At 38.0% G+C, this 15,619-nt stretch overlaps 1 protein-coding gene across 2 annotated transcripts in view; it reads right to left on the bottom strand.

The window, feature by feature from the left end:
* Positions 1 to 15,619, bottom strand: part of MYOM3 (myomesin 3) — an 84,757-nt gene that overhangs the window by 65,017 nt on the left and 4,121 nt on the right. For both annotated transcript variants that reach the window (XM_072136696.1, XM_072136697.1), the window contains exons 3-6: positions 11,757 to 11,837; positions 8,145 to 8,295; positions 7,112 to 7,269; positions 1,746 to 1,841 (exon numbers count right to left, since the gene is read on the bottom strand). In XM_072136696.1, coding sequence (XP_071992797.1) covers positions 1,746 to 1,841; positions 7,112 to 7,269; positions 8,145 to 8,295; positions 11,757 to 11,837 — 486 coding nt within the window. The remainder of the gene's footprint in view (positions 1 to 1,745; positions 1,842 to 7,111; positions 7,270 to 8,144; positions 8,296 to 11,756; positions 11,838 to 15,619) is intronic.

The raw sequence follows: 15,619 nt of genomic DNA, 5'->3' as shown, positions 1-15,619 counted from the left end.
GAACCCATTTTGGCTTATGGACACATACAGATTGGTTTTCTCTTCCTGGCTTCAGTTAGTTTTCACCTTAGTGAACCATTATTTCAATTGGCCTTTTTACATTTCAGTTTTTTCCACGGATCCAATGTTGGCAGCGAGCACAAAAAGAACAAGTTCTAAACCGACCACTGATGAGTGAAAAAAAACTGAAGTGTGAAAAACCCATTGGAAAGAATCGTTCAGTAAGTGAAAAATCACTGAAGACAAGAAGAGAAAACCAATCTGTATGCGTCCATTAGCCAAAATGGGTTCAGTGAAAAATCACTGATGTGAAAAAAAACGCAATGCAAGTCCACCCTTATTCTATGTTTACAGCTGATGTGAACTGGGTCTTATAAGGGTTATTTGGAAGCATTTTAAAAAAATAATCCTAAAACTAATCCCTTCCCTTCTTGTTTTCTTGTAAACAGTGACTTATACTTACTGATAAAAACTAAAATTCTCAGAAACCATGGTAGCCCAATATGCTTTATAAACTAATTTCAAATAGGAATTTTTCTGAAGGCAGCAAACAAGAACATATGGTACAAAATGGAAAAATAGTAGAAGGCAAATCAATACTGATACAAATGTAACCATTGATTTCCATATACAGTAGCCTACTTTGCATCATATTTCAATAATTTATGTATAGGCCATTGTCTAAGTGGTTCCCTGATTTTCACCCTTAACTCAGTTCAGGAGATCTCCAGATTACAGTTGTCTCTGTTCAGTGAGATGCCATGTGTGGCACCGAGGGACAGGCAGGGAAGTGGTCAGTGGACAAGCCAAAGGACAGGCAGAGTTTGTGTATTATGTGAGTAAGCTTTAGATCAGGGCATAACACATAGAATAAGTAGGTTACACAAGCAGAAGTTAAACACAGTTAATTGATAAACTTTAGTGGCCACATTTGTAGGCCACTAGAGGCTAAGTTATTTATTTCCCGTAGGAGAAGATGCGTTAAATAACATTTGGTGTAAAACAGTTAATTGACAAGACAAATGGTGCACACAGTGGCCCACATTTATTAAAGCCCCTGCACCAGTTTTGTGTCTGACTTTTCACGTTCTTTTCAGTGCAAAATTCTTGCATATGTATTAATAAAGTGTCCGCGGCACATTTGAGGCTGCACTATAACTGACGTGACAAAAAATTCTGCAGGGAAAGGGTTGTTCCGGACTGTGAGAAACATTTAAGGTGCACCAATAAAAGTTTCACTCTGTTGGAGCAGTGCAGAGAGCACCACAAATCATGAAGAACGGGCGCCGCAATTCATGCATATGTAGCACACTGTTTGCACTATTTTTAATAAATGTGGGCCATTAACCCTTAAGTTTGCAGCCAGAGCAGATACATTTGCCTGACAACTCAGAGGTGGTAAGTAATGATGATAGCACCAACAATACAAGTTACGTATAAGGAGCAGCAACAATCTCAAGGGAGATATACTAATAACTGACATAGAACCTCTAAGTGTTTCTATATCTCCCACAAGAATTATTACCCTTGAGTCTAAAATTCAGCACCATATACATGTGAGGTCAAAAACATGTTGTGTATGGCTGATAAAGGCTGATTTAATATTGCTTGTGGCTGGGGGCCATGGTTCCACAAAACATTTTCAGTTGGATGTTCTCTCTAGCCGCTCAGCTTTTTGGTTTTACAATTTTTCCGACTGGTATCCAAACTCTACTGAAATTATTAAATAAAAGGATTAACTTTACCTTCGGATCTCCAAGCTAAGAGTGCCAAATTCATTGAGGATTCTATATTTTCCAGGGGGTGAAGTTTTTACTTCAATAAGTTGCCCATTCTTAAACCTGTAGATACAGCAAGATTTACACAGGAAAGTGTGCTTACCAGAGGGTAAAAAGAATTACTAGAGACAGTTATAAAATACTTTAAGTGGGACAAAACCATGTTACCAGTACGACCTTTTACATGAACGTATGCACGCCCGGTCATGCATACAGCCTGCCCTGTTCAGGGGAGAAGTGCGGAGCGGCCATACTAACGGAGAAAGATAGAGTGAGCTTTATCTTTTTCCCCGATACGGTGTTGTGGGAAATACCGTATATTCCGGCATATAAGACGACCTGGTGTATAAGACGACCCCCCTACTTTCCTGTTAAAATATAGAGTTTAAGATATATTCGCCGTATAAGACTACCCCTTTTCCAACGCATACAAAACACCGGTAAAAATTTTTTAAAAAACTGATTTGAATTTAACATGGTCCTTTTTTTAATTTAAATTCTTATGACAAGCAGGTATATAGCAGGAAAACTGTCGCTCATAAACATAAGGCATACAACAACAACAACATTACCATCGTCCATTTTACTGTAAATGTTACCATACTGTACCTTAAATTTTTATTTTATTAAATATTCCATGCCATGTACTCAGAAGCGGGAAAAAAATTCCAAATGCAATGAAAATGGTGAAAAACCGCATTTGCGCCATTTTCTTGTGAGCTTGGATATTACGTCTTTCACTGAGCACCCCAAATGACATGTCTACTTTATTCTTTGGGTCGGTACGATTAAGGGGATACCAAATTTGTATAGGTTTTATAATGTTATCATACATTTACAAAAATGAAAACCTCCTGTACAAAAATTTTTTTTTTGATTTTGCCAACTTCTAGCGCTAATAACTTTTTTATACTTTGGTGTACGGAGCTGTGGGTGGTGTCATTTTTTGTGAAATTTGATAATATTTTCAATGATATCATTTTTAGGACTATACGACCTTTTGATCACTTTTTATAGATTTTTTTATATTTTTCAAAATGTCAAAAAAGTGCCATTTTAGACTTTGGGCGCTATTTTCCGTTACAAGGTTAAACGCATTGAAAAACCGTTATCATATTTTGATAGATCGATACCTGATGTGTTTATGATTTTTACTGTTTATTTTTATTTATATCAGTTCTAGGGAAAGGGGGGTGATTTGAAATTTTAGGTTTTTTTATTATAATTTTTTTTTTTTAACTTTTTATTTTTTTATTTTTACTATTTTTCAGACTCCCTAGGGTACTTTAACCCTAGGTTGTCTGATCGATCCTATCATATTCTGCCATACTACAGTATGGCAGTATATGGGGATTTTCCTCCTCATTCATTACAATGTGCTATCAGCACATTGTAATGAAGGGGTTAAAACGAAATAGCCTCGGGTCTTCGGAAGATGCGAGACTACCATGGAGACGGATCGCCGCCCCCAATGACGTCACGGGGAGCGGCGATCCCAGGTAAGATGGCGGCGCCCATGCGCCGCTATCTTTTTGAGGCTGCCGGCAGCTTTGCCGTCAGCCATCACTGTGAAAACACTTGCGATCGGTGCTAGCAAAGACTTACCGGCTATGGAGTGGGCTCGTGAGCCCTCCATGCGGTCGTGATTACCGGCGTATAAGACGACCCCAGACTAGACAGAAGATTTTTCTGTCTTCAAAAGTCGTCATATACGCCGGAATATACGGTATGTCCTTCAAAATGAATGGACGTATTGCCCACTGAAATGCATGGAGCCTTATGCGAGCTGTACCTCAACAGTATGGTACGGATTGCACATGGCTGTTTTTACACTTTCATGTGAAAGTAGCCTAAGGGCGAGGTTGGACTTTATTCTTGAGTTACTGCACATAAGGAATACTTTTTATACTTGTTCCCCAAGTAAGGAAGTTACAAAGGGCACATAAAGATGAGTATCACTGTTTTATACAACTGATGTGTAGCAGAACTTCACTGTTACTTTTAAAACTACCGGTATATAATATATTTCTATGTGCTCTTCTAGCAAAAGAGATATTCCCCACTGAGAGGGATTTCTCATCTTAAATTATGATTAATAAGTAAGAAATGGTGCTGGTTTCTGATTTGTCGGAGTTGGCTTGTAGACATTTTTTTTTTTTAGATTGTGAGGAGTATTAGCGATGACATATTCTTGGAATATACCACAATCTTATGTGATTGAAAAATCATTTAAAAAATAAAGTTATTAGTTCCCTGTAGTTGACACTTTAGAATGTCATGGTGTCCTCTTATATGTCTAGTTGTCCATGATGTAATACAATGGTGGCCAAAGATCATGGGAGGGACTGTATATTCTGAAAAATCATTAAGAAAATTCTCAAGCAGAGAAACTCTATTCCCTTTAATGTCATTATATCCTAGTAGGGATTGCCTTCAGGAGTGACTTCAAAAGACATCTTGTGAAGGTAACTGCATTCTGGAACCAGAAATCTAGCTTAAAGGTGCTAACTCTTTAAAGGCTAAACCTCAAAAGGATAACAGCCAGTCAGCTGATCTTTGGTAGCAACTTCCAAAATATCTGAACACTGGCTTCCTACACTGCCTAGTGTCTTGCCTAACACAGTCGACTCCCAGTACCACCCAGAATTTCTCCTGAAAATGTGTCTCTGTTGAATCAAGTTAGGCCAACTTGCTCTAGGGCCCCTACCATATGTGCTTCAGCACCCTCCTGACCTCTCACTTTAATAGCTCTCTGTGAAAAAGGCCATCCGTGATACACCATACATCATATTCTTGTTGCATTCCAAAATCCTTAACGTTTACATATTTACTCTACCGCGGTGTTTCATGAAGCTTGTATTCTGTTTTAAAAATTGCACTTCTGAGTGGAACGATTTAGTATTCTGTTCAATGTACTGTGAAGCTAAACAAAAAATTCCAAATGAGGTGAAGTTGAGAAATTAAAACACAATTTTCTAACTGTTTGGTTTTTACAGCTTTCATGATAAACCAAACTTATTTAGGGTTTGTAATTTTTAATGGGTTTTTATATTACCGTATGTTAAAAACCTACTGTTACGGCAATCACAGATGACTTGACAGGGTGCAGCAATGGAATTAGGAGCTATAGCTTCTCCACGCCCCAGTAGCCTCTTTCCATCCCTCCTACCAAGAAGTCTTCAGTGTACAGATCGTTGTTGCACTCTGCATAGTCTATGCAAAGCCAGAGCTACTGTGCATGCGCAGAACTCCGGCTTCTCAGATGTGTGCATTGCAGTTGCACGCTGACGACTTCTTGGTAGTAGCGATTGAAAAAATGTACTGGTGGGTGGAGTAGACATAGCTCCTACTCTTCCGAGAAGCTTCGCCACGCCCCATAGGCTCTAAATTTGCATATAGATCAGATTATAGTTTTTATAAAGTTCTGGGCCACTAACAGTTTTATTTAAAAAGATCATAGAGCTATAATACATTAAATGAACCTGCCACTGGATCTACCTCCATTAATTTTATACATCCGAGTCCATGAACCAAATGTATACATTAGACAATGTATGCTGAAGGGAGTTTGCCACCTCCAGCATGCAGTAAAATGTGCTGGCAGCATATTCTAGAGAAATTCTATGTGATTTGTAACATACCTTAATTATGTCTGTCACAACATTATACACAACATGCCAACAGTTTTATGTTGGAATGAAGATATGCTTGTTTTCTTGAGAAGAGAATAATTCCACCTGTATACCACAAGCTATCCTTCTGGCAAATTCTGTTCTTACCTGACACCCAAAAAATGTAAGTTGCTAAAAGCTTCTAAATAGACATGAGTATTTATAAAAAAAAATGCCACCTATGTAAAGTTCTTTTTATAGCCCTGTGCATTTTATGTACATGTTTTGCACCAAATTTATGAAAAGGCTCATAAACCTTAGTTATGTCTGCTATATTGTTATATTTGGAGTTATGTAGTGGAAACAAGGGCATTAAAGATTCGATTTTATTGATTTAGGTATATAAAATACATATATTGAATATTATTTATTAACCCCTTAACGCATTAGGATGTACATGTATGTGCTGGGTTAGATCGTTGCTGCCTGTGACGTCATCGGGGAGCAATGATACGTTCCCATGGCAGCGTGGAGTCTGTATCCAGGATCTGTCATTGGCAGGATCTATAACACTGTGCAAAAGACATAGGGGCAGATTTATAAAGCTGTCTGAAAGTCAGAATATTTCTAGTTGCCCATGGCAACCAATCACAGCTTTCCCTTTAAAATATTCATGATCACTGGTTAAATGAAAGCTGAGCTGTGATTGGTTGCCATGGGAACTAGAAATATTCTGACTTTCAGACAGCTTGATAAATCTGCCCCATAGTGTTATAGATGCCTAGCAAATTCTTCATATACTGCAATACTGTAGTAAAAATACAAATAAAATTATAAACATGTTAGGTCTAGCTGTGTCCTAAAAGTCCGGATCTATCAACATGGTTATTCCCAGTGGTGAAATGGCGTCCAAATGTCCAAAACTTTTTCGCCATTTAGTAACACCATAAAGTAATGTAGATGGAAAATTTGGAGTGCACAGTACAAACTGTAAAACCTGTGTCCATAAGAAAATGGTGAAAATGCAGTTTTTTTCTAGAATTTAATTGCATTTAAACATTTTTTTCCAGTTTCCCATTGCACGGAAAGGAATATGAAATGTTGTCACTAACAAGTAAAACGAGCCCTCCTTTAGCTCCATAAACAGAAAAATTAAAAAGTTATGGATTTTTAAAGATGGGGAGTGAAAAATGGAAACGCAAAAAACAAAAATGGCATTTCCAACCGACCGCATTTCTGACGGACCCCTTGCCGCTCCTCAGACTAATGGAGCAGATGTCCATGCATGACCGTTCTTTTCCGTCAGCTCCATAGAGATTAATGGAGCAGAAAGTCATGCGCGGCCGGCTGCTCCATTAGTCTAAGTAGCTGCGAGCGGTCGGTCGGACCACTCGTTCTCGTGATCTGCGGGGGTCTCAGCACTGAGATCTCCACTGATCAGCAAGTTAGTTAGCAAATTGGTAGTTACTTGTTATAGAATTACCTTTAATCTGCAATATTAATCTAACATTAAAATGAATAGGCAGCAACTGATTTATTGGCTAGTTTGGTTGCCTGCTAGCACTGAATGTTAGCATGGGGAATAATAGAGTATTGTATGTGCTCCAAGTCTGAGTGGGCATCCACTGAATACTCTGTTGTGTGTTGCTTTGAGCAGGAGCGGATTCACCATTGTAGAATGTTGGTGCTACTAAATAAGCTACATAGATAACTCTGCCTTACCACTGGACAGTTGGTTTGGGATTCCCCAAGACAGTGCAGACCAACACAACAGACATTCTTTCCCACACACAGTGTGGCCTGAGGGGTATCCAGAACATGGGTGCACGTCTTGAACATAACTCTCTGAATTCTTTATTCTTTCTGGATTTTTCCTCAGCCTACATGCAATAGAAAAATCACAATGTATGATATGTATGTGTATATCACAGATTAATACACACAATCAAAACATGTACATCATATAAACACATACTTTCAGTGAATAAAAAAATTACTAGCAGAAACATAGTGTAGATTCTTCTTTGATTGGCCTTAAAAAGGTATTCCCACAAAGACAAGTTTCTTAAATGTACTCAGGATAAAAGATAACACATTCTATAATTCAATGTTATTAACAAAAATACAGCATTTCACAGATATGATTCCAAACTGTCTATCAGTCCTGCTTTACACAATTTTGGTTGCCCCTAGACCCGACCCTGGATCTTCTGAGTTTAGGGTCGGCAGACATCTTGTTTTTCTGTCTGACTCTGCGCTGAGTTCCTCTCTGCTGTGCCTCTAGCCCCCACCCTTGGGGACGAGGTGAATATAACGTTTGGGTTTTATTTCACCAAGGGAGAAAAATCATAAAGGGCGATTTAACACTAAACCCCTGCCAATAAGGACCTTTATTTTGTTCCCTTTAAATACCAAAATGTTTGAATTGCAATACCAAATGAGCTGAAGGCCAGCAAGCTAATCCATTAACTAAATAGAAGACACTAATAGTTACCATGGTGTAATCTCTATACTTTCTGCTGTATGATGGTTGTTAGGTTGCATATGGAAGTGAATGCTGTACTAAACCATATGGAAATGTAACTAGAATCTATATCCTGAGTTTTAGAATCTGTAAAGATTTAAAGTGAAATATTTAATGAGAATGTTGGAAAATTATTTTTTAAGTTTTTTAGGAACACTTGTTTCTGTAGTCAATTCTCTGTTTAACCAGTAAATCGAGCAACAAACATGAGTCTAGTCAAGAAATACTTACTTTTTCATGTAGTGCTCTACGATCTGCTCTGACACGCAATGCTCTGCATGCCTGAAGTACCTTGATTTCTAACTTCTCCATACTGTTCCTGAAACCAACATGTTTTTGTCCTCTTGTTTCCAACCACAAGTCTGAAGAATTCCACTTTATTCTGTTATCACAGTGAAAGCATTTATTGTTGATTAATATTGTTTCATAAAATTTTCTTAAAGTGAACTTGTCATTAGGAAGGCCATTTTTACATGATGATAGGTTTCAATAGCCTCTAGCATGTTGATTTTAAAAATGCCTTTGTCATGAATATGAATAACGGCAATGCTTTTTAATTGTTTCTTTAATGTTACCTGTCTCCCTGCCTCCAGTGTGTGGTGAGTCCAGGGAGGGGTATTTCAAATGAGAATTGCTTGTGGCGGTTAGCTGACTAACGTGGGGGTAGTAAGAGTTCTAAGGGGGAAAGAGGGCGATGAGTGAGGAGGAGGCATTACAGAGAAGATGACTCATGGAATTTGAACTGACCCCTGCTGGCAGGGAGCCAGGTAATGTTGAGGAAACAATTAAAAAGCATTGGAATTATTTAGAAGCATGGCAAAGACATTTTATAAATCAACATACCAGAGGTTATTGAGCCAGTCATCATATAAATATTCTGCTTAGATTTTGCTGCAGTATACCATGAACCAGGTCTGATTCAGCTTTTGCATGTGGTGCCACTACAACCATGATTGAAACAGACCCTCTAGGACCCTCTATGGCTTTCGCACATAATGCTGACACGCTGGCCTAAGGTGTTTGCTAGTGCCCCCACCACACTCCATGAATGTTACTGGAAATGGTGGGAATGATTGGTTGGACATAAGGTGCTGGGGAAAGGGGGAATTGATAGATGGTTGAGAACGGCACAGCCATTGTGTGAATTGGGATATGTTTTTTGATTGAGTAAAGAATATTACTACTAAGTTGGAAAAGGAGTGTTTCTGATGAAAAGAAAAATTTTACATTTATACAAGTAACATCGGCCCTTTGACAGTTAGGGCTGATATGACCCTCAGTGAAATTGAGTTTGACAGCCCTGCGCTATATATAATACATATATAATGCATATTGAAATATAGTAGAAGTAGTACATCTGTATACACTGTTACAGGTGTTGTACCAAATATAAGAGTTATTCCTTGGAAATAGTTCCCGATGATCAGACAATGTCATTCAGTGGTTAGGGAATTACATCATCTTGGGTCAAGCCCCTTAAGGCTTTTATTTACTGATTAGGACCTTCCTAGCATAGAAGCATAGAAATCTTTAATATCAAAATTATTTATATACTCTGTTCAGCTCTTCCTACTTGGTGACTTGTAGCCTTCTGATAAACAATACAGAGGTAAGCAAATATAATATACCATTAGTATATCTTAAATATAGCTTGATAGGTGTTGCATACACTTGTTTAAACAAACCTTGAGCAAATGTATCTAAAAAAAATCCATATACAGGCGATCCCCTACTTAAGAACACTCGACTTACATACGACCCCTAGTTACAAACGGACCTCTGGATGTTGGTAATTTACTGTACTTTAGTCCTAGGCTACAAGGATTAACAATAAAGCTTCAGTACAGACACCTGTGATAACTGTTACAGCTGTTTATTGTAGTCTAGGACTAAAGTACAATAAATTAACAATATCCAGTGGTCCGTTTGTGACTATGGGTCGTATGTAATTCGAGTGTTCTTAAGTAGGGGACTGCCTGTATTTAATCATTGGTATTTAATAATTTGTATTATGTGGTGAGTTCCTCTCGACTCCGGCATCCTAGAGTATCATAGATGACTGCCTTGAGTTGGGTTTTATCGGTGTGGAGCCTGTAATAATTGTAAGACTACTACTTTTCAAAGTAAAACAACTAAATTAAAATCTACCGCTACCATTTGCCTTGGGTGCATGGGCAGAGGAAAGCTGAGGCACAACACAGATCATCAGGTATGGTTATCGCTTGTATGTTGGAACGCCAGTATAAGCTTCAAACGGTCTTAAATGACTGGTGCATGTTGGGTAATACAATAAAGGCTTGGTTCCTGCCAAGAGGTCTTAATATAGATGAGAAGCTGCAGGTTCTGTCTTATAGTAAAAAGCCTTTGTTTAAGATGTACAATAGAAAACAATTCAGACCAGCCAATCCAATCTCTCCTCTTAGTGCGGAGTACTGCTTGTGACAATAGTTATTTGCGTTTCATAGGCTCCACCTTTCTTTCTTCTATCTGCCAGAGATGTAGTATTGAGTTATTATACTTTCTTTGGTATGGAGATCTGGCAGTGTCCTCTACACACAACCAAACTTAGAACAGAATTATATTTCCTGGGTTTAGAAAAATGGCAACACCTATTAAAATAGTTGATAAAATTATATATGAATATATGCAAATGTGTCTTAAACAATTGATGTAAGGACATTTATAAAAACAAAACAATGGAAATAGATATGAAGATGCCCCTAGACCAGTGATGGCGAACCTTTTAGAGACAGAGTGCCCAATCTACAACCAAAACCTTCTTTTATGTCGCAAAGTGCCAACCAGACAATTTAAGCAGTAGCCTATTGATCCCAGCTGTATCACAAGTTTCAATCGTATTGGTTTCAATACAAGTTTCAATACAATAGAAAGAAGATGGAGAAATTTGGATTATAGCTTCCTTCCAGAAGAGGAAGATTAAGGGGACCCAGAGCAGGAGCTCCAAAGGTAATCCATCTCTCTCCACACCTTCTTGCTTCTTGTGTAGCCCTGGCAGCCAAGGAGGTATCGCTTTAAAATAGCACTGAGCATAGCATGTCCTTATCTTGGACCGCAGGCAGAAGCCTTGAGGTGAAGGCATGGGTGCCCACAGAAAGGGCTCTGAGTGCCACCTCTGGCACCTGTGCTATAGGTTTGCCACCACTGCCCTAGACTCTTACGTGGATGGGCAGTGGGACAGACGTCACAAAAAAAAAAAAAAAAGATTTCCATCTCATCAATTATACCCTTCACTGCCAAGGAATTGAATTCAGACAACATTTTAGAATCAGTCCTAGACATTCTAGAGATAAAGTGTGGCCCTTCCACTTTGCCTTAATTGATGAAAATTTTATGTTTTTGGATCAGAGGTAAGGAAATTTTTGATACTGGGTGAATAACTACGGTATTAACAACTATGACATTTTATTTCTACCATTCTTCAAACTATTGCACAGTTAACTCTCTACATGTGAAAACCAGTATATGACTTTCTTCACTTAGTGATTTGCCATCTAAAAGGATTTACTGGACTATAGGGATCTCTCTAAATATATTTGCGCAAAATTTGGTTGGTAACCTTTTTCCATCCTCAAAAATGTTAATAACCTATCCAACGTGATGTTCTAATTAATTGAGAATTTAGGGAGCAGGAACAGACCAGACACTACACAACGTAAGGAACTATCAACTTCCTGCTTCGTCCATCGAACAGTTGAACAGTAAGGGAGCTGGGTCTCACACTCCATATTCACCCATTAATCATTTTGGGTCCAGAAAACCCCTTTTTATAATCAATTTAACAATTTATTTTCATTGGACTATAAGAAGAAAGAATGTACTTACAACGTAAATCTAAGTGTCTGTTCAGCTCTGGCTATTGAGAGGTCAATAGAAGGGACAGGCATGTTGGCAAGTTCTTCCTCACTGAAACGCGTAGAATTGAAACAATATAAATAGAATCTTTACTATATAACAAGAAAATTTACTATATAACATGTTTTTTACTATTTTTTGTCTATGTTAAATTAATGGAATCATTTTATCTTTTGGTTCTCAAAATTGTTTCTAAATGGACCTAAAATATTTATTGCTTTAATACATCTAAAAACATGAAAGAGCTTTGCAAATTTAGTGCTTTGTATGTACAGCCCCTTTTCAAATCTAGGTCTTGGTAGAGTTGTGTACTTCATTCATGGGATTTTATTCCATCTGCATATCTCATGCTAATATGCAGAAAATAGTTTTTTTTAAATTGTATTTAATTGCAATACATAACCAAGAGAAAAGGACAGAAACAGATTTTGAATTTTAAACCAGATGAGATTCCCTTCTATTAAAAACCCTGTCGAAAATCTCCATATACTGCCATACTCTTGTATGACAGTATATGGTAGGATCAATCAGACAACCTAGAGTTACACTTAGGTTATTAGCATCACAACATGGCAAAATGAAGATTTTTTTTTCATAATAAAGATTTTACATTTTTTATTAAAACACAGTAAAACCTATGTACATTTGGAATATTTGTGATCATACCAACCCAAGAAAGTAAGCAGAGGTGTCGTTTTTTAACAGAAAGGTGAACAAGTAATACCTCTGATGAATCAAGGTGAAACAAGTGTCAGGTGGTGTCCACCCTTGGTCTGTATATACCTGTATATGTGTCCATTGTCCTCTGTTATTCCACTGGGTAATGTGCAATACTTGTTTGTAAGCAAATAACTTATGCTTTATTGGATGTTGAATTAAGAGGAGATTTAACTTCAGAAAAGGTCACTAAGTTGTACCGTAAACTATATGTTATCCACATCACATTACAGACAATTTACCAATGGGAGAATTTATACGGGCACATGTTGTAGTAGAGAGGAGGATTTTTTCACCAAAAATGTAACCATCTCTGATAGATTAAAAAATAGGCGGTATTCATCATTTATCATAACAAGAGCTTTTGATATTGCTAAAGTGAGAATGACTTGGTTATATTTTCAACAGTTTATAGTGTTGATTTTTATTGGATATATTGAACATTATCACAAAATATTGCCAGTTTTGCATTCAGATGATAAAATGTCAAATTTTCTGAAAAAGATTTATTAAAAACGGCAAAGACAGTAGGTCATTGTATCTCCACCCATATATGAATCCTCTTGCAATGGCAATAAACAAAACTGGTCTAATCTCATTGCAACTGGTCTAGTCTCATTGCAACACATGTCCATATGTGCAAAAAACTAAAACATTTTCTTCTTTGCAGACTAATAAATATTTATCTATCCAGTCTTTGGTAAATTGCAATATAAAATATATTGTGTATTTTCCTGCACTCTATGTCATTTGCAGTATGTCGGTAACAGTAAGAGAACTTTTAAAGTGTGATTCGGGGAACATATATCTGATGCTATTAACCCCTTAGCGCTCTGCGCCGTAGCTGTACTAACGTGGCTACTTTGAAGAACCTAGAATATAGGACATATTTTCAGTCGTTTCACACTTTTTTGTATATAATTATAATAAGGAATAAGTATATAATTCCACATGTGTTAAGTAGTTCCTCATAGTTTTGATGCCTTCAGTGTGAATCTACAATTTTTATAGTCATGAAAATACAGAAAACTCTTTGAATGAGAAGGGTGTGTCCAAACTTAGCTGTAGCCCCTGTCCTTGCCTGGATATTTTATATCTATCTGTCTTTCTGGATCTTTCTGTCTCTCTCTTTCTCTCTGCCTACCCGTCTACCTCTGTCCGTCTTGTTCTGTCTATCTCTCTCTATCTGTCACCTTTTGTCTGTCTCTCTCTGTTTGTCTCTGTCTGCTTCTCTCTCTGTATCTGCCTGTCTCTGTCTTTCTCTCTGTCTCTCAAAGTCTGTCTCTCTCTATATCTCTCTGTCCATCTGTCTCTGTCTGTTTATGTCTGTCTCTCTCTGTATCTATCTGCCTGTCTGCCTCTGTCTTGCTCTGTCTGTCCATCTCTCTCGGTATCTCTGTCTCTCTGTTTGTCTCTGTCTGTATCTCTATATCTATCTTTCTCTCTGTCTGTCTCCATCTATCTGTCTCTATGTCTGCCTGTGTGTCTTTCTCTGTCTGTCTCTCTGTCTGCCCCTCTGGCTGTCTGTCTTTCTCTGTCTCCATCTCTCTATCTCTATCCATACTACCTCATTCAGAAGTTGTCTTATACTCATTGCCTATAGTAACCAATCAAAGCTCAGAGCTAATATAAATGACCTGTGGTAAATGAAGCTGAGTCATGATTGGTTGCTAACTGCTACATTAGGGGGAAAATGTAATCTCAAAACCTAGTCTATGAGTCATAGAGAGTGGCACAACGCTGCAGATTCCTTTAGTGGACATACACACACTCACATACATTAACTCAGCTTTATATATTAGATCTATGTGCAATATATATATATATATATATATATATATATATATATATATATAGTTATTTTAATTGAATATGATCCTCTATGTATTTTTCATGAATAACTAATGTAAGACATTTTCCTTTAAGTACCAGTAAATCTATTTTAATGAGACAGATTTTCCATGCCAAAAAGGATTAAAGCCTATGTAATTCTATCACAGTATGCAAACATGTTAAATGTTTGGCATTACATCTACATTCTTGAACAGTACACAGAGGGTTAGAAAGCTGACAGATGATGAATAAACCTAATATTTTGTGTAAAAGTTTTGATCTTGCAGCTGCTTGGAAATATAAGCAAAACTCAGAGGACATTTAGTAGACGTTTGCATCTGTTTTCTATATTTGACCACAATAGCCACTGTCCCCATAATTAAATAATGAAGCAATTAGGTCCTCTATATTTTCATTGAATCAATGTAATGTTTTTTTATACTGCATTTGTTATGTAGGGATGATGTAGGTTACCGTATATATTCTCGAGTAAAATCCAACCGGAATATAAGCCAAAGTACATCATTTTACCACAAAAACCTGGGAAAACCTATTGAGTATAAGTCTAGGGTGGGAAAAGCATTGGTCACAGCCTACACCCAGTATATAGCTAGCCAAAGCGCTCATGCCCCCAGTATATAGCCCGCCCATGCCCCCAGTATAAAACCGGCCAGCCCCCAGTATAAATCCAGCCCATGCCACAGTATACAGCGAGCCTATGCCCCAGTATATAGCAAACCCATGCCCCAGTATATAGCCTGCCAGCCCATGCCCCAGCATATAGCCTGCCAGCCCCCATTATATAGCATAAGCTGGCCCCAGTATATGGCCAGACTGACCCGTAGTATATAACCAGCCAGCCCTCTAGTATATATCCAGCCAGCCCCATAGCAAATAGCCAGCCAGTTCATAGTATATAGCCAGCTAAACCCTAGTACATAGCCAGCCAGCCCAAAGTACATATCCAGCCAGCCCATAGTAGATAGCCAGCCAGCCCATAGTTTTTAGCCAGCCAGCCAGTCGACCCCAGTGTATAGCCAGCCAAAGCCCCGGTATATAGCCTGCCAGAACATGTCCCAGTATAAAGCCCACCAGCCCATACCCCAGTATATAGCCTGCCAGCCCATGTCCCAGTATATATCCTGCCAGCCTATGTCCCAGTATATAGCCAGCCCATGTCTCAGTATATAGACAGCAAGCCCCCTTGTATATAGACTGTCAGCCCCCAGTATATAGCCAACCCTCTAGTATATAGCCAGCCCCATAGTGTATATAGCCAGCCA

The sequence above is a fragment of the Engystomops pustulosus genome, chromosome 2, assembly GCF_040894005.1.
Source record: "Engystomops pustulosus chromosome 2, aEngPut4.maternal, whole genome shotgun sequence".
NCBI classification, from domain to species: Eukaryota; Metazoa; Chordata; class Amphibia; order Anura; family Leptodactylidae; genus Engystomops; species Engystomops pustulosus.
The sequence above is the reverse complement of the archived record's forward strand: the minus strand, read 5'-3'. Positions and strand labels throughout refer to the sequence as shown.